The 18259-nt window shown below is 55.4% G+C and overlaps 1 protein-coding gene across 2 annotated transcripts in view; it reads right to left on the reverse strand.

The window, feature by feature from the left end:
- Positions 1-6997, reverse strand: part of BRF1 (BRF1 RNA polymerase III transcription initiation factor subunit) — a 59890-nt gene extending 52893 nt beyond the window's left edge. For both annotated transcript variants that reach the window (XM_061159559.1, XM_061159558.1), the window contains exon 1: positions 6778-6997. In XM_061159559.1, the coding sequence (XP_061015542.1) occupies positions 6778-6961 (184 nt within the window). In that variant the 5' untranslated portion in view covers positions 6962-6997. The remainder of the gene's footprint in view (positions 1-6777) is intronic.
- Between the last annotated feature and the right edge of the window lie 11262 nt (positions 6998-18259).

Consider the following 18259-nt stretch of genomic DNA (forward strand, 5'->3'; position numbering starts at 1 on the left):
CAGCACCCGCCTCCCCAGGCTGCAGCGCAGGCCCGGCCCCTCACTCGGCTCTGCAGCCCTGGGCCAGCCCCTCCCGCGGTTACCACGGCCGTCTCCAGGGGAGGGGGCTGCGGGCTCCTGGAGCGGGGGGCCTGGTCCATGGGGCCTCTCAGCCGGCGGTCTGCAGGAGGCACCCGCGCGTGTACCCCGGTGTGCACTGCGCTCTCTCCCCGGCCCCCCACCCGCAGCGGTGATCTAAGGACCCTGCTCCAGAGCGTGGCCGCGGCTGCACCCACGAGCACTCTGGCTTGAATCTCCCACCCACTCCAAGCCACCCCAGGAGGTCTCACATACTCTGCTCCGCAGGGCTTCAGTGTTGGACTTCTGCCCTGACAGCCTCCTCTGGAGACAGCCAGGTGGACATCCGATGGTTCACCAGACCTAACAAACCCCAGCCCTGAAGCGTGATCCTCAAATGAGCCCCAGTCCAGGCGCCGGAGCACAGCGGTGGGGCGGGAGGAGCTGCCCGGCCAGAGGCCAGCCTGTCTGTCACAAAGCACAGACCACAGGCCAGACGCTTCTCAAGTCGGGGGGGCCACGACCGCACACCAGGCCACAGGGCCTGCGGGAGGACCAAGGGGAGGCTCAGGTGACAGGGAGCGGAGAAGCCACATCTCTGAAATCTGAGCGCAGGCCCCCGAGGAAAACACATGGCCCGGGTCCTGGGCCGGCAGGCTCCTCTCGGTCATCCATGGGCGGCCACAAACGCAGACAGGAGGGGAGCAAGCTGGCCTTCGGCGGATCTGTGACTGCACCCAAACCCCAAACCAAGACTAATAAGATGCTTTAAAGAGCATCTGTGATCTTCTAGACATAGGAACCACTAAAGAAGTCACCTGCCTGGGACCGCCACATTGTGACCTGTGTGCAGCGTCCCAGTGCTGCCCAACTTTCATTTCAGAAGAAGGAAAAAAAAAATCACCATATTAACTGAAATGAGCCTGTGTCTTAAAGAAACTATTACAAGAATTCTGCATTAGAAGATGGGCAGCAAAGCAGTCTAAACCCACTGAAGCCCCGGATTCCAGGAGCACAGACTCTGCAGGCCTCCCTCCCAGCCACCTCCCCCTTGCCTGCCTGGACAGATGGGGGCGACCAGGAGGGACTGCACAGAGGTGCTGCCAGGTCAGCGTGGAGGCGGTTTGGGTGAGTGTTCAATGCCCCACAAGGCCTGAAGACCGCCCCGCCCCGCCCCTCCCCTCCCCGCCCCGCCCCTCCGGCTCTCCCCCCGACTCCCTCTCCAGCAGGCTGTCCCCCCGTCTCTCCAATGCCCCCAGCACCCGCCCTGGCACTGCCCAGCCGCGTCTGCTCAGGGAGCTGGCTCCTGACTCACTCGCCCCAGGCGCACTCACACCCCCTCGCACACACTCACACCCTCGCACACGCATACACTCGCACACACACCACTGGTGCTCTCCAAGGTGCCTGTGAATAGCCTCAGTCCCCGACGTGCTGAGCAGACACAGGGACTGAGTTCTGGCAAGGAAGGAGCCTCCCTGGGCCCGGCCAGCAGGGGAGGGGAGGGGCGGGGCGCATAACCTGCTTGCCAAGTGGATGCAGGTTCTTTCATCCGACAGACACCAGCCCCCGGGGACGTGGTTACAGTAGACACACAAGGAGAGCAGTGGTGGAAGGGACGAAAAGTGCTTATTCAGCAAATCTCAGACCACTCACACCGTGGGCTGGGCTCTCCTAAAGCATGGAGGAAAGTTTGAGCTTCACCTCTGGCCAAAACCAGCGGGGCATGCTGTGCTACTCCTTCAGAGGCCCATCACACTGTTTCCTCTGCTTCTAAAAACATCTGATATTTTCTATAACAAGATCCTGTAATAAACAAGATACAACCAGCTAAAACTATCAAGTAGAAGGTGCAGTTTCCATCACCCCAGGTGGGCCAAGACCCCCCCCCCCCCCCCCCCCCCCGCTCCGCCGTGTAGACAGCATGGGTGTGGCCAGAAACTGCACCCAGGGCTCCTGGCCCCTGGGGTTGGGGTCTGCAAAAGCAAGAAGGTCCAAGACCGACCCTTGCGACTCCACAGAGGCGGAGGGGAGACTGGGGGCCCTGCTCAGCCACTCTGAACATGGAGGACAAGTGGAAACACCAACGCCCCAAGAGCACACAGAAAAGCGGCAGGCTGCACCGTCCTCCAGTTCACTTACAGACCCGTCCAACACAGATAGGCCAAGCGCTTCCGAGGCCTGTCCTCACTATTCAAAGGGAGTGGTCCCTGTCGCTGCTGTGAAACTCCTCTTAATGGGGGACGACCGCACGAGGTCCAGCTGGGCAATTCCAGGACAGAAGGGAAATCCAGTGGCCCTTCAGCCTGAGCTCGGACGTGGGGATAACTCTTCTAAAGCACCCGAAAGGTCCTGGGAAGTCCGCACTGAGCCAGGGCGTGGGCTTGTGGATGGACACAGACCTCGGACATTGGTGAAGAAACAGCTAACCGGGGCAGCTGCCTAAACGTCTTTCAACCAGACTCAGAACTACCGAAGAGCTTCTCGTCACAGTTGCAGTCTGATTGTAGAAGCCACCCAGCACGGAGCACGCCAGGTGACCCAGCAGCATGGGACATTTTAGGAACAAGGTCCTCTCACCCAGGTGCCTCCAGGACAGAACTCAGCCACCTCCTGGGAGCAGGTCCCTTCCGGATAGAAAGGATAGAAACAGGGAAGCAGAACCTTCAAAACTCCAGGACCAGTGCTTGACTGGGACATGGGGCGGCTGTGCCTGAGAGAGCCCCCAGGGGCCACACGCCAGGCAGGGGGCGGGAGGGCCGTCTGCCCCTCAGGGCCCAGGGAGCCCCACCCACGCCAGGGCCTCCTCCCGGCATCGCCACGGCCAGCACCTCACTCCTCCAAAGTGCGAGAACACGGGCACCCACAGGCACCATGGCTTCGGGGACAAACTGCAGCGGTTAAGAGCTGTGGTTATGGAACCCCCGGGAGGCACGCCCCAGAAGAGTGCAGGACCGAGGAAGCTGGAGGCAGGGTTGCATGGTGGCGGTGTCTGCGTCCAGGCCGCATCCTTAGGGAGCAGCGGCCTGGCTCCCAGGGGGCCCACGGGGGCTCTGGGCACCGTCAGGCAGGGAGCCCGGGGGAGAGGCCTTCAGCACCGAGGGCGGCACAGTATGCTGATGGGCCTGTGCCGGAAGCCCTCCCCTGCCCTGAGCCCCACAGCACACAGGCGCCCTCCCCAGGACCCAGAGACCTGGCTGCCCAGCTCCAGCCATCGCCTTGGCATCCTGCTCCTCACATCCATCCCTCCCTTGGCCACGCCCACCCCTCCCCAGCTGCCCATCACCTAGAAGACAGCCCGAAGTCCCCAGCACTGCCCTTGCAGCCATCACTCCGGACACTGCACACACACGTCGCTGCTCCTCAACATCTCCGGCCATGTGCCGTGCAGAAAACAAGAGGAAAAAGCAACAAAACCCAAAACTGCTTCTTTGAAAAGATCAGTAAAATTGACAAAACTCCCAGCAAGAGAAACAAAGTGAAAAAGAGAGAAGACACAAAACACCAATATCTGAAAGGAGGAGACACCACTACAGACCCTGCGGACATCAAAAGAATAAGGGAACAGCACCAACAACACTACGGTCATAAAGGCAGCAACAGAGATCAAATGGACCAAGTCCTGGAAACCACAAACTCACCCAAGATGAAAAAGATAATCTAAAAGTAAGTAAAACCTGTAACTGTTAAAGAAAGTCAACCTGTAATTAAAAACTTCTGAAAAAGAAGCCTCCAGGCCCAGAGACCTACACTGATGGATTCCACCAAACGGTCAACGGAGAAGTAATGCTAATTCTACACAGTCACTTCCAGAAAACAGAAGAGAAGGGAACATTTCCCAACTCATTCCATGAGGCACATTACCTTGGTATCAAAACCAGACAAAGACATTACAAGAAAACTGCACACTAATTTTTCACATGAACATAAACATAAATATCCCCAACAAAATATTAAGAAATCTAATCCAGCAACACCTACAAAGCATACGACCCCATGCTCAGGTGGGTCTACCCCAGGAAGGCACAGCACGTTCAATGTTCAAAAACCAGCCACATTGAAACACCAAAGGAGGAAAACTAAACTTGTCATCCAGGGACTTCACTCATGGCCCAGTGGCCAAGACTCTCAATGGAGGGGACCCAGGTTCAGTGTCCGGTCAGGAAACGAGATCCTGCATGCTACGACTAAAGACCCCGCGTGCCGCAGTGAAGACTGAAGACCCTGTGGGCCACAGCTGGAACCTGGTGCAGCCAAACAGACGAATAAAGAAAAAACATTAAAAAAAAAAAAAACACTTCACCATCCACTTATGATAAAAACTTAACAGCAAACAAGGATTAGAAAGAGAACGCCCTCAATGTTATTGATAGAGAACAGGTATCACAAACCTACAGCCAACATCACGCTGGGTGGGAGAAGACTTAATGCTCCCCACTGAGACTGGGAAGAGGCAGGCATGTCTGCTCAAAAGCAAGAAGAAGAATCATGTCTATTTACAAACAACAGGATTATCTGCATCAAGAATCCCGAGGAACCTATTTTTGTAAAAACCCCTAGAACTAGTAAGTTTAGCGAGGTCACAGGACACAGGGCAATGAAAGAAATCAACCGTATTTCTATGTTCTAGCACTGAACAATTGAAAACCGAATTTTTGAAAAATACTATATACAGAAGCTCTATTTGGATTTTAGGAAAACATCTAAAACATGTACAGGAGCTATATGCTGAAAACTATGACAAATGACGAAAGAACAAAGAAAACCAAATGAATGGAGAGACCTATCTTCGCTCAGAGATTGGAAGACACAATGTAGTAAAAAGGTGAAAGTGAAAGTCACTCAGTTGTGTCCAACTCTTTGCAAGCCCGTGGACTATACAGGCCACGGAGTTCTCTAGGCCAGAATACTGGAGTGGGTAGCCTTTCCCTTCTCCAGGGGATCTTCCCAACCCACGGATTGAATCCCACTTTGCAGGCGGATTCTTTACCAGTTTAGCCACAAGGGAAGCCCAAAAATGTCAAAGCTCCCCAAATTTATTGAGAGATTTAATACAATTCCAATCAAAATCCCAGTTGGATTTTTTTTTTTGTAAATATGCACAAACATTCTAAAATAGAATGAAAAGGGAAAGGAACTACATACTATAACTAAAGCAATTCTGAAAAGGAAAACCAAAGCTGGAGGAATCACGATGTCTGATTTCAAGACTTATGATAAATGTACAAGAGGGAACGTGCTGTAGACAGACTGACACTCACCAATGGAATAGGACAGGAAGCCCAGAAGCACACCCACACAAACAACCCATGACATGCTCCAAAGGAGCAAAGGCAATTCAAGAGAGGGCAGTCTTTCAACAAATGGTGCTGAGGGAGCTCCCTGGTGGCCTAGTGGCTGGGATTCTGGGCTTTCACTGCCAAGGCCCAGGTTCAATGCCTGGTCAGGTGGGGCATGGCCAAAAAGAGAAACAACACAGTGCTGAAGCAACCGGACATCTCCTGCAAAGAACAAACCTCAACCTACACACCATACCTTATATGAAACTTAAACTCAAAATGGTCCTAAGTCTAAATATAAAACATTAAAAAAATAAAACTTAGGAGAACAGTGTGTCTCCGGCTTAGGAAATTTCTTAGAATGACAGAAAAAGTACAGTCTGGAAGAGAAGGGGATGACAGAGGATGAGATGGTTGGATGGCATCACCGACTCAATGGACATGAGTTTGAGCAAACTCTGGGAGAGAGTGAAGACAGGGAGACCTGGAGTGCTGCCATCCACGGGGCCCCAAAGAGCAGAACACGACTTAGCAACTAAACAACAACAATAAAAAAAAAAAAAAAAAAAAATCAATAAAAGGACTGCAACTAATTTTAAAGCTTTTATCAAAATTTTAAACTTCTGCAAATCACCTGTTTAGCAAAGGACTTGCAACTACAATATTTAAAGAACGCTCAAAACTCAACCTGTGTAAAAACAGTAAGAAAACCACCTGCCTAAAAACTATGCACAAAACTCCGGGAACAGACATTTCGGCAAGCGGGATTAAAAGCTGTTTAACATCACTGTGTCCTAGGGGAAAGCACTAGCAAGGACAGGAGGCACCACAGCACTGGGAACACACGGAAAATACAGGTAAAGGTGCAGGCAACATCAAGTCCCGGGTAGGCAGCATTTGAGAATGCAAAACGGCGCTGCACACTGGGAAGCCAGTCTGCTGGCTTGTTACTCCGTTAAACACACAGCTACCATCCGGTCCTGGAGTGACCCGCGTCCGCGGCAGGAGCCACCCGCCAAGTTCCCGCAGCTCTCTGGATCGCCGCGGACTCGCTGTGGGCCAGGAAGGGGCCCCACTGCGCGAAGGGCCCCGGGCGCGTCTCCGGGGTCCCGAGCTGAGGGACGGAAGCGGGTCCCCAAGGGTGGCTCCGGGCCCCGGAGAACCAGCCGCGGGCGCCGGTGGCGGGGGCAGGGAGCTCCGTCCTCAACAGCGCGGCGACTGAGTCCCGAGGCGCGGAGACCCCTGCCCCGGAGCCGCGGAGCTAAGCCGACCACCGCGGGGTGGGGGCGGGCTGACGTCCTCGACCCCCGACAACCGGCCCCAAGGGGCCAGGCGACTGCGGGGAGACCACGACTGGGGCCCGGGTCGCACTCCGTCACCGAGCCGCTGCCGCCCGCCCCCCGGCACGCCACCCCCCGGCCCCCGGCCCCCCGGGACGCACCGTCCAGGGACACGAACTGGCCCACGGCCGACGAGCCGCCGCCGCTGTTCTCCACGAACTGCACCTCGGACACGATGATGTTGTCCTCGAGCACTGAGCCGCAGCCGGTGCACACGGCATCGCCGCGCGCCGCGTCCAGCTCGATGTCGGTGCCGCCGCACCCGCGGCACACGCGGCCCGTCATGCCGGCGGCTCCGGGGGCCCGGCCCGCGCTCCAGGCCGCCCGCCGCCGCCGCCGCCGCCGCGCCGCTCAGACTCTCGCGAGGCCGCCGCCGCCGCCGCGCCCGCCGATTCGCAGCGGCAGATTCGCCGCGCGCGCAGCGGGACGGCCGCGGGCTCCTGGGCCGAGGACTCGAACCTGCCGCTACCCGCGGGGAACGCAGCCACCGGGCCCGGGCCTCGGACCCACAGGCCGCAACGGCGGGCGGCAGGCTGGAGGGGGGCGGGGCGGGGCCCGGAGCGGGGCGGGGCCAGGACTCGTGGGCGGGGCCTGAGCCGCGCCGGGCGCGGTGGGCGGGGCCTGGCAGGCTGGCGGGCGAATCCCGGGCCTTGGGCGTGGCTCACGGTGCGCGGAGCCTGGGAAGGGGCGCTCAGGACTGGTCGGCTCAGGTCGAGGGTGGAGACCCGGCGGCGGGCCGCCCGCCCGGCTCGGCGCCTATAGGCTCGGCCTCCGCCTGTGGGTGCCCGGGTCCCCGCGTGCCTACAGGCCCGGCCTCCGCCTACCGGCGTCCCCGCGCTCCGCGCCCGCGCGCCCTGCCGGCCGGCCCTACCTCGTAACAGTCGCCCGCGCCGCCCGTGCTAACCCACGGCAGGCAAGTTTCTGTTGTTACTGAGCCTTGGCCGTTGGGTCCCCGGAAATGGGCCTGAAAAGAAATGCACAAGACCGTATTTTCTCTTCCTCTCAGCCGCGTGACCTGATCTCAGCTCCCCAACCAGGGATTGAACCCGGCCTGCCGCAGCGAAAGTCCAGAGCCTTAACCACTAAGCCAGCAGGGAACTTCAAAGACCACGGTTCTTGAAAAACTTAAATCTTGACTATAAGACCATGAGAGCGCTAACGAAATCCGAAAATGCCCTGTTCCCACTTGAAAGCAATGTTGTAAATACTTAAACTCTTCATGAGTCAGTGTGTAAATTCGATTTAATCCCAGCCATAATGTCAACAGGATTTTCACCTAACTCAATAAGCTGATCCTAAAGTCATCTGAATGACATACTCCACAAGAACAGTCAAAATTCTAAAAAAAAAAAAAAAAAAGGAGAAGAAAATTCTGAAAGAAAGAAAGCTCAAGGAGAGGGAAATTCCCCTTCTGTATATGAAAATATTATATCCAGTTATATCCATTAAGCCACATGGTATTTGTACAGGGACAATGGACAAACGGACTAAAACCTAGAGTACAGACACAAACCCAACAGGAATGTGGAAATTTAGGGGTATCGAACCATTGTGGAGAAGACAGACCGTTCAGTGGTGTTGGCATTCCCGTTGACAGCAGGGGAAGGGTGAATTGAACCCCAACCTCACGCTGTTCTGAAAGTAAATGCCAAGTGCCACTGAATGATGGGAGTAGGAACAGACCCCCCACCATCTGGTACAGGAGGGCTGAGCAAACTCCAGGAGATGGTGAAGGGCAGAGAAGCCACACAGCAGTCCACGGGGTCGCCAAGGGTCGCCAAGATGCAAAGTCACAAGGTGCAAGATGTAAGACGCAAGGTTGCCAAGATGCCACTGGGTGACAGAGTACAGTGGGTACTCAGTCTTGGGGGTCTCAGTCTTGGGGGAGGGTGGTCTGAGCCTGCCCTGCTCATCAGCATCTCGCCCTCCAGGGCATCCTCACCACAGGGCATGGTGGCCTAGCCAGTTAAGCTTGATAACAGGCGGGACAGCTAGTCTTTTGTTGGGAAGAGCAGAGTTTCTGTCTCCCATCTCACGCTGAGGCAACAGAGGTTGCTGCCGTGACAAGACTTGTCTTCGTGCACATGTACTTGTTCCTCAGGGAGGACCCCAGAGTAATTTCTACCCTCAACAGACTTCACATGGGCACCTTGATCCCCAAACTTGTCCTGTGAAATTACTGCCTCATGGTCCAATATTCTACTGGCCAGATTTCAGTATGTTAGTCATCAATTGTTCCCTAACAAATAACCACAAAAGTCAGCAGCTTAAAATGACAATCCTTTATCATTTCACAATTTCTGTGGGTCTGGGGTCTGGGAGGGTCTTCACAGGACGGTTCTGGCCCAGGGTCTCCAGAGGCTGCTGTCACAGTTTTGGCCAGGGCTTGTCCTCTGAAGACTGGGCTGGACTGGGGAGGGGTGTCTGCCTCCAAGCTCCCTCACGAGACCCTTGGTGGGGCCTGGGCCTCCCCCAGGGGCCCTGCAGTGTCCTCACCAGGGGGCAGGTGGCTTCCCCATGGCCAGGGGCCGGGAACCGCAGGACAGAAGCTGTGAGGTTTTGATGACTGACCCACTGTTACTGCACCAGCTCCACCTGGGCTTCAAGCCCACATCCTAGCGGGGAAGACTTGGGACATCTTTAAAAGCACACCCAGCTGGGCCCCTGCCCCTCCCTGACATGCGCACTGGGCCCAGAGGTCCAGGCTGGCCCCAAACTCCAAGCTTGCTGCAGGCTTCTGAGGGAGGGCGCCGGCACGGGGACCCCGAGGGAGCCGGAGAGAGAGAGACCTGGGGTCCGGGGCGCTGAGAGCACCTCCCGCCCCTCACAGCAGAGAAGAGGGTCCCAGGACAGAGAGCCAGGCCAGCCCCAGAGCAGCAGCTGCACAGGACGCTGGACGCTGGACGGCTGTCTCCCTCCTGCACCTGTCACTGGGTAGAGAGGGGAGAGGCTGCCCAGGGAACGGGGTGGGGCCCCCCGCCCAGCTGGGCCCGGAGTCAGAGCAGAGGTCTCCCAGCCCCTACCCAGAGCCAGGCTGGACTGGCCCCTCCCTCCCGCAGCCGAGGCCATGGGTGCAGATGTATTCTGGGGGTTGGGGGTAGAGGGGACGGGGGCTGAAGAGACACCTGCCTTCCTGCAGGGAGTCCCGGGGGGCAGTAGGCTTCTCTCCTCCCCATTCAGTGGGCAGAGGGGCAGGGGTCGTCCCTGGACCTCACGAGGGGAGATAGGGGGGCCTGGAGGAGGGAGTCCGCCCCTCCCCCTGGCTGGAGGCCTGCCCAGTTGCAGGGCTCCACGTGTCGTGTGTGGACCCCGGAGGTGGGGACCGGGGCGGGGCTTGATGAGTGTCCTGGAGCGTGAGGCACTCGAGGGACCCTGCGGCTTGGCCACTGCCCTGCGTCAGGGACACAAATAGGAGCAGCCTGGCGGCTGGGGAAGGGACAGGGCCTGCAGGAGGGGCTGCTCACACCCAGGGCACAGTTTGCAGCCATCAGTCACTGCCCTGCAGCATTTTCAGGGCACATTCCATGTGTGGTCTTCTCTGCTTGCATCATTTCTGTTGAAAAATTCTGAGTTGTTTGTATTTTGTTGCACTTCAAAGGCAAGGCACAATTTTTTTCCTGAATGCTTGTAAAATTTTTAAATCTCTTTCTATGATTCCAGTTACACCCGTGTTGGGTTTTTACTGTGTCCTCTATGCCTGTGTGTTTTTATACTTGTTTTCCTCTCCCTGTTCCCATCTGGGTATTTTCTACTTACATAATTTCCATTTCACTAATCCTCTCTTCTGCTGTGTGTAATCTGCTTTCAAAACCATCTATTCAGTTGTTCACAGGTCTTATTCTATGTATTTTTACCTGTTTTTTCCCCCTTCTTGTTTCCAACTGAGTATTTTCTACTTACATCATTTCCATTTCACTAATCCTCTCTTCTACTGTGTATGATCTGCTTTTAAAACCATCTATTCTGTTATTCATTTCAGCTATTCTATATTTCAGTTCTAGAATTTCCAAATGATTCTTTTACTTCAGATTTCAGTTCTCTGATGAAATTCTCCATTTTTTCCCATTGATTTTCTCAAACATATTAATCAGATTTTAAGATTCAGTCTAATCATTCCAATATTGCTGACCTATGAATTTACATCTGTGATTTGTCTTGGCTTGTGTGAAACTGTTTTCTGGCGTACCTGGTAATTTTGGAATAAATGATGATTACTATGAAGAAACACTGTGAGGTTCTGGGAGATGCTTTTTTGTTATTTAGAGAGATTTTCCTTCTGTCAGTCACACAGGTGGGGGCCCGTACTTGATAGAATTCCAAGCTTTAAAACTCCAGGCTTTGCAGGGCTCTCTGGCTTCCTGCTTCTCGGGCCCCTTCCGGCAAAGGCAGTTGTTTCACTGCATCATCTCACCACACCGCACCGAAAGGAATCTCGGGTGTTTGACAGCAGCTGGACCGGGGACAGTTTGCTGCCGGGCTTGCACCTGGACAGACATCTCCTCCACCAACAAAACACAAAGTAACTGTAAGGGACTGAAAATAACCGTGCCGGCACAGTTAAGCCAAATCAGGGAAAAGAAGATAGAAAAAGACCAAAGCCCCACTGCTACTTCTGAAGAGCCAGCAGCAAAAGCATGGTGTCAGGAACAAAGACAGGGTACTGTACACACCCACTGCATGGGCGCACGCTCAGCCGCTCAGTCGTGTCCGCCTCTTTGCAACCCCAAGGACTATAGCCCACCAGGCTCCTCTGTCCATGGGATTCTCCAGGCAGGAACACGAGCGGGTTGCCACGCCCTCCTCCAGGGGAACTTCCTGACCCAAGAATCGAACCTGTGTCTCCTGCAGCCCCTGCACTGCAGGCAGATTCCTAACCTCTGAGTCACCGGGGAAGCCCCAAGCTCCCTGACCAGGGATCCAATCCAAACCCAGGCCCACCCCAGTGAGAGCGCCAAGTCCTAAACTCCGGACCCCCAGGGAATTCCCCCAGCTTCTAATTAAACACATGTATTAGGGTTGACTGAAACCCTCTCCAGAGACCTGGGAGGCAGGCACTAACTCTCTCTCTCAGTCTCCCTCCAGGTAGCCTGTATCTCCCGGAATGGAGCTTGTGCACACATTCCTGGCCTGAATTTCTTGTCTGGCCTCTAATAATTTCTATTGATTAAGGAGGCCAAGAGCCCGGGTGGGTCACACCCGGGTCACACTTCCCCATGAGCGGCAGTCAGCACAGGTGGGCGGGCCGGGCTGGGCACCAGGCTTTCGTCACCTCACCAGAAAATCACCAGCTCCGTGCCTGTGGGCAGGGTCTCCAAGTTTCAACCTCGTCTGCATAACAGAGGCGATGGGGCCTCCATCCCAGCACCACAGCGGCAGGCAGGGACGATTGCAGACCCACCCCCCACCCGGTCGCTGCCTGTCCCGCCCACCCTCATCAGGTCCACTGGGGGTGGGGACAATCCATTGTCCGCCACAGAAGCCACGGGCCAGCACCCACATGTCCCACCTCCTGGGTTCCGCCCCACCCCCCACCACAGGCAGAAGGGGGTCCCTGGTGCAGCAGGTCAGCTGATTAGCGGTCACCTGCCTGCCCTGGATCTCTCTGGTCCCTCCGGGGATGGGGTGGACAGCAGCCTGAAGCCTTTCGACAGCTCCTTCCGGGCCTGAGCACTGCGGCACGCTGGTCAGCTCCTGAGCTGCAAGCGCCTGGGATGGCCTCAGATGCGGTGAGCATCAGCGGGAGCAGGAGCGAGGCTGGTGCTGCTGCCTTTGGGGACAGAGCCTTTCCAGGTCCCCGTCTGCTCCACCGTCGGCAGGACCTTCATGTGGGACGTGCCAAGGGGCCAGGGAGTGGAACGGCCAGCAGCTCAGCAAACTGGGAGTCACCCAGCCTCACCAGGGAAAGCAGTCAATACGACGTAATTCCTCCCCTGGTCTGGAGGGACTGGACTCAGCAAACAAAGAGTCAATATGACGTGATTCCTCCCCTGGTCTGGAGGGACTGGACTCGGCAAACAAAGAGTCTAAGAGCACCCGGGCTGCTGCACGCTTCAGCCTGGAGGCTGTCTTCGGCCAAGTTGTTGCCTCCCCTGAGCACCCCGAGGCCCCACTGAAGGCCTGGTCAGGTGTCTCACCCAGGGGCCAGAGCGTCCGAGAGAGAAGCGCCTGGCCCCCTGCCCAGGCTGCCCTGTGTAGCCCCCTGGGTGTCCGCAAGTCTCGAAGCCTCGGTTGACCCCCATGACCCCAGTATGTGTCTCAAGGAGGTGAGGGCCTGGGGAGGGGACCGTTGTCCCGGGTAAGAGCAGTCAACATGCAGCATGACGAGAATAGCTGGACCTTCTCTTTTTTTTTTTAGATGAACCTGTTTTTCCAAACCCCTAGTCTACTGCAAACCTTAGTATTATGTACACACACATAATCTTCCCCGAAGGGGAAGACGCCAGCTAGTTATGATTATAGAAAAGCCCAACATGGCCAAAAAAATCAAATAAATAAGTAGAATTTTAAAAAATAAAAGAATAAAACGACCCCTTCATGGCCTGTCGGGGTCTCTCACTGGCTTGCAGTGCCTGGAATTTTGTGGGCATCCAGACGCTCTCCTGTTTTTCCTCTGCGTTTGTTTTGCTTTCTGTCCTGCATCTCCCCTTCAGGAGTTTTGCCCTTTCTCCCGGGAGACCTTTGGTTTCCAAGCCTGAGCTGGTGTTCCCTCCTCTCTTCCCATCCACCCCAAACCCGAGGGGTCACCAGGCCACTCTGGTCATCCTCCTGCGGCTCTCAGTGGCCAGCCAGCACCCCCCCTCTCCTCCCCGGGCAGCAGCAGCGCCCTCCTGATGCCCCTAGATGTCCCTCCGCCACGTCCACGCCACTGACACCAATCTTAGAAAAACGCTGTGTCCCTCAGGCGTCTTTTTGCTCAAAACTGCACAAAGCCCGGCATTTGGGGCCTACCTCCACCGCCCCAACTTTATTTCTTCTGCTTGAAAAATAATATTGCTTTTCAGTACCAAAATCATGTTTACTAATTGTGAAACATTATAAAAACAGAAACAAAATGCTAAGGAAACCCAAAAGTCATTCCCATGTTAATGCAGACAGCACTGAGGTTGGGGTGGATTTGTGGGCGCGGCCACCGCTGCGTCCCACCCTGTGTGAATTATCTGGGAATGTCTGCTGTTGGCTTCTGTATTAGGGCCTTGCATGTACTTTCCTTTTCCAACATTTAACTGTTTTTTTGTTTTTTTTTTTAATTTTTGGTTGTGCTGGGTCTTCACTGCTGGGCACAGGCTTTCTCCACTTGCAGAGAGCAGGGACTTCTCCCTGTCGCGGTGCGCTGACTTCTCGTTGCGGCGGCCCTTGTTACAGAGCACCGGGTCCAGGACGCACAGGCTTCAGCAGTTGTGGCACACAGACTTAACTGCCCTATAGCATGTGGAGTCTTCCGGGACCAGGAGTCAAATCTGCGTCCCCTGCACTGACCGGCGGATTCCTACCCACTGGACCGCCAGGGAAGTCCCGCCAACATGAGTCTTGTACTGGCTTATTGTGACACAGTTTGCATCGTGGGAACACAGGGAACTATCAAACTTTAACTACAGAGGTGCCCCTTATTCTCAGGGCCCAGAACAACCCCTGGTAAGCGGGGGACGGCTCCTCGGCATTATCCTGACCCCAGGTGAGCTGTCTTTTCAGCTACACAACCTGGTTTTTCCAAGCATCGCGCTTTCCCCATGCTGCTCTAGATGCACAATCACCCGTTTCACTGGAGCCTTTATGTTCCACGGGCGGCAAATGCGGTTTAAACCACAGACGCTGCCATTATTTTCCTTTATTTTCTTTGCACAATTAATACATATTCACCATAAAGAAAATATGAGATAAAGAGAAGCAAAAAAGCAAAGCTCAATCAACTGAATTGTCTACAAAGAGATAATTTCTTAACACTTTGATTCACTTCTAAGCTTCCATGTTTTCCTTGTACACTGAGAGGTCTTTTACATGTATAATCACTTGCATGTAAATATATATTTGACATGTACGTGCATCTACACACGTTTTGTTAACCAAGTAGGGTCGTATCATGCAGTCTCTTTTAAGCCATGTTTTAACTGACCATTTCACACAGCTGTATGTTCAGGGGTTAGCTGCGCGGTGGCTGGCCTGACCTCGCCTGGCCCTGCCACCCTGGACTTGACTCCAGGCTTCACTCGCAGAAGCCCCAGTGGTCAGGTGCCCAGCATTCAGACCCCCACAGGTAAGAGGTGATCCAGGAACCACTCACCTAGGTGGCCGCAAGGCAGTGCCACTCGCAGCGTCCCGGGCTCCTGCTCCCTCCCCAGGGGTTCCCCCCAGAGCTGGCCTGTTGCAGCCCCTCTGGGGCAGGGCACCCACTTGCTGCCAACACCAACACAGGGTCCTAAGGTCCGCTCCTTTAACTCTCAGCGCAGAGCAGGCGTCTCTGAACGGGAACTTCAATTCCAGGGATGCTAGCCAACCCGCTCCCATCTTCTGGAACACCTTCTCTGTCTGCATGGCGATTTGTAGGTGTAGGTGGCGATTATGTACCCAGGGTACCACCCTGGGCCTGCCCTATACATGACAGATGTTCTTCTCCCGTTTGCCTTTTGACTTTGCTGACCGCGGAATTTTGGCTTTGGGGACAGTGCACATCTCCAGGTCCACAAACAAGCACTGCCCAGCTACCCGCAAGCGACTTCCTCCAGAGTCTCTCTGCTCAGAGAGTCCCCTCGAGTCTAGAGCTTGCTCTGCTGTATTCAGTGCTTTTTACTTTGTTGTCCATCTGGGTTTCATGTTGACATTATATATATATGTACGTTTATTTATTTATTTGGCTGCAGCAGATCTTAGTTGCATCTTCACTGTGGTATAGGAGCTCTTAGTCACCATGTGTGAGATCTAGTTCCCTGACCAGGGATCGAACCACTGCACTGGAGCGTGGTGACTTAGCTACTGGCCCACCAGGGAAGTCCCCACATTGGCGTTTTGCACACCTGATGGTCTAGCAGACAGCCTTGAGAAGAGCCATCCTCCCGCCTGCTCTGGGCTACCAGTTGCCTCTTGGACCCTTGCCATGACAGGTGTGGCTCTAGTCACGGCCATCACACGAGACCCCAAAATACTGGCTAGGACAGCACCCCTCCTCCTAAGCCTGCTAGTTGTGGTGCCCTCCTCTCCTGTGCCTTCTGGGCAGCAGCCCCGAGGTTTACACCCGCCCCTGCGGCTGACCCACGACAGGGCGGGGCAGCCACTGTAGTCACCCCGACTCCCGAGTGAGAAGACCCAGGATGGCGTCTCAGGTATGAGCTCGTGTTTGTTCTTCCAGTTGAAGTTTAGTGTCAGTTTTTTAACCTCTGTAGCAGTCAGAGGTCTCTAGAGCCACTGACGAGGGGCCTGTGCACCCCCAGGGAGGTTTACTATGAGGCCTTGGTGCCTGTGATGACGGAGGCTGAGAAGTCCCACGAGCTGCTGTTTGCAGCCTGGGGACCCAGGAAGCAGGTGGTGTGAGTCACCCCAAGTCTTGGGGCCTGAGGACCCGGGGACAGGAGATGGGATGACGCCAGCTTAACGCTGAGGCAGGTGCAGAAGGGCAGATCCTGCCTTCCTCCACCTTCTGTTCTATCCAGACCCTCAGTGGATGGATGAGCCCACCTGCATGGGGTGGGGGGCGTGGGGGCACCCACCCTGGGGAGACCCACCCACACGGGCGGGCACCTGTGTTACTGAGACCACCCATTCCACTGCTGAGCTCACCAGAAACCCCCTCACACAGACCCAGAAACTGCTTAACCTGGGCATCTGTGGCCAGTCGGGTGGACACAAAATTACCTGTAGGTCCCCACAGTGACCTTCTGGGGCCTGTCCGTTTGTGGGGAGCACTTGATGAGCCCCTCCCAAAGAAGACTCCTCCCGGCATCGTGGTCCACCACGCAGATATGCCTTTAGAGCAGCAGGCCCTAACCTTTCAGGCACCAGGGACCGATTTTGTGGGAAGCAATTTTTCCACAGACCAGGACGGGCAGGGATGGTTTCGGGATGACTCAGGTGCATCATGCACTTATCAGGCACTTTATTTCTAATCTAATGCTGCCGCTGATCTGACAGGAGGTACCAGTCCTCGGCCTGGAGGTCCACAACCGAGCCGCATGCTCTGAGTTTCTGCTGGAAGGCAGGGAAACGGGGTCTCTTCTCTGGGGGGTCCCATGTCCAGCCACAGACTGAGAGCTCTATCCTTCTGGAAGAGGAAAGGAGAGCTTCACGTTGTTTTATTGTTTGCTGTTTCTGGGGATGAACAACAAACACCTTTACATCCTACAGCCTGTGACAGTCTCAGTTCTGCAGAGTTACAGCACTTTCCCTGGTTCTTCTCTCACATTTTCTCAGGATATAACCAAATTCTATTAGTAATGACAGCATAACTTCTTCCTCCCTTCCTCTAAAACATGAGCTCTTATGAACGTCTTAAGGACTAATCTGACCACTTTAATGGGTTGCCACTAATGCTTTCCCACATACATGATGTTGGTCTAAACCCCCACCCTAAATGGATACCTATGTAAACAGGTTGTACTATATCCAAATCACAGAATGCTTATGCATGCTTAGTTGCCCAGTTGTGTCTGACTCTTTGCAACCCCATGGGTGTAGCCTGCCAGGGTCCTCCGTCCATTGGATTTTCCAGGCAAGAATACTGGACTGGATTGCCATTCCCTTCTCCAGGGAATCTTCCCAACCCAGGGATCAAACCCAGGTCTCCTGCATTGCATCTATAACCATCTGTCCTGATGGTTAGATAGCATCACAGACTCAATGAACATGAGTTATATACGCAAACTCTGGGAGATGGTGAAGGACAGGAAAGCCTGGCAGGCTGCAGTTCTTGGGGTCGCAAAGAGTCAGACACGACTGAGCGACTGAAAAATAACAACTCAGGGGATAGATGCTGGGCGCCACCCTGGCTCACAAAGCTCAGCGGGGTGGATATCTTGTGTCTGAACCTCTACCCCTATGTTGAATACCAACGGCTGGAGGGCCAGGGCTGCCCTCGAGCTGAGTCCACTGCCCCTGCGGCTCTTGGGCCAGGTAGGGGCCGTCCCACCTGCCTGGAGCCCCTCAGACAGGCCTCCCCTTCAGCGTTCCCAGCACTGGCCCTGCGGGGTGAGGTCGCACCTCCCTGGCCATCCTGTCCTCTGCCCAGCCTGCTGTGCAGTTTCCATCCTATCCCAGTGATGGTGCCTCAGCCGTACCACGACTTCCACCCACAGGCCTGGATGGGACACAGGTCACGTCAAGGGGGTTCTGCCCGGAGCTTGGGCCGGCCAGGGTCTTGCTCCTCCGTAAGCGGCTTCCCAGCACCGCCCCTGGGAGAGGAGATGCCGCCAAGTTGCGGATTGGAGCAGGAGGGAGCCGTCCAGCTGAGCAGGTGCCTGGGTCCTGAAGGAAGCGCTGGCCGCTCACCTGACCGGCTGGAGCCGCTCCGAAGACCACTAGGCTGAGGAGCACGGCCGCCTCCTCCGAGTCCGTGCTCCCGGGTTTGCGGCGCTCCAGTCGCGGGAAGACGCGCCGCGC

This window comes from Dama dama, chromosome 13, assembly GCF_033118175.1.
Source record: "Dama dama isolate Ldn47 chromosome 13, ASM3311817v1, whole genome shotgun sequence".
Classification (NCBI taxonomy): domain Eukaryota; kingdom Metazoa; phylum Chordata; class Mammalia; order Artiodactyla; family Cervidae; genus Dama; species Dama dama.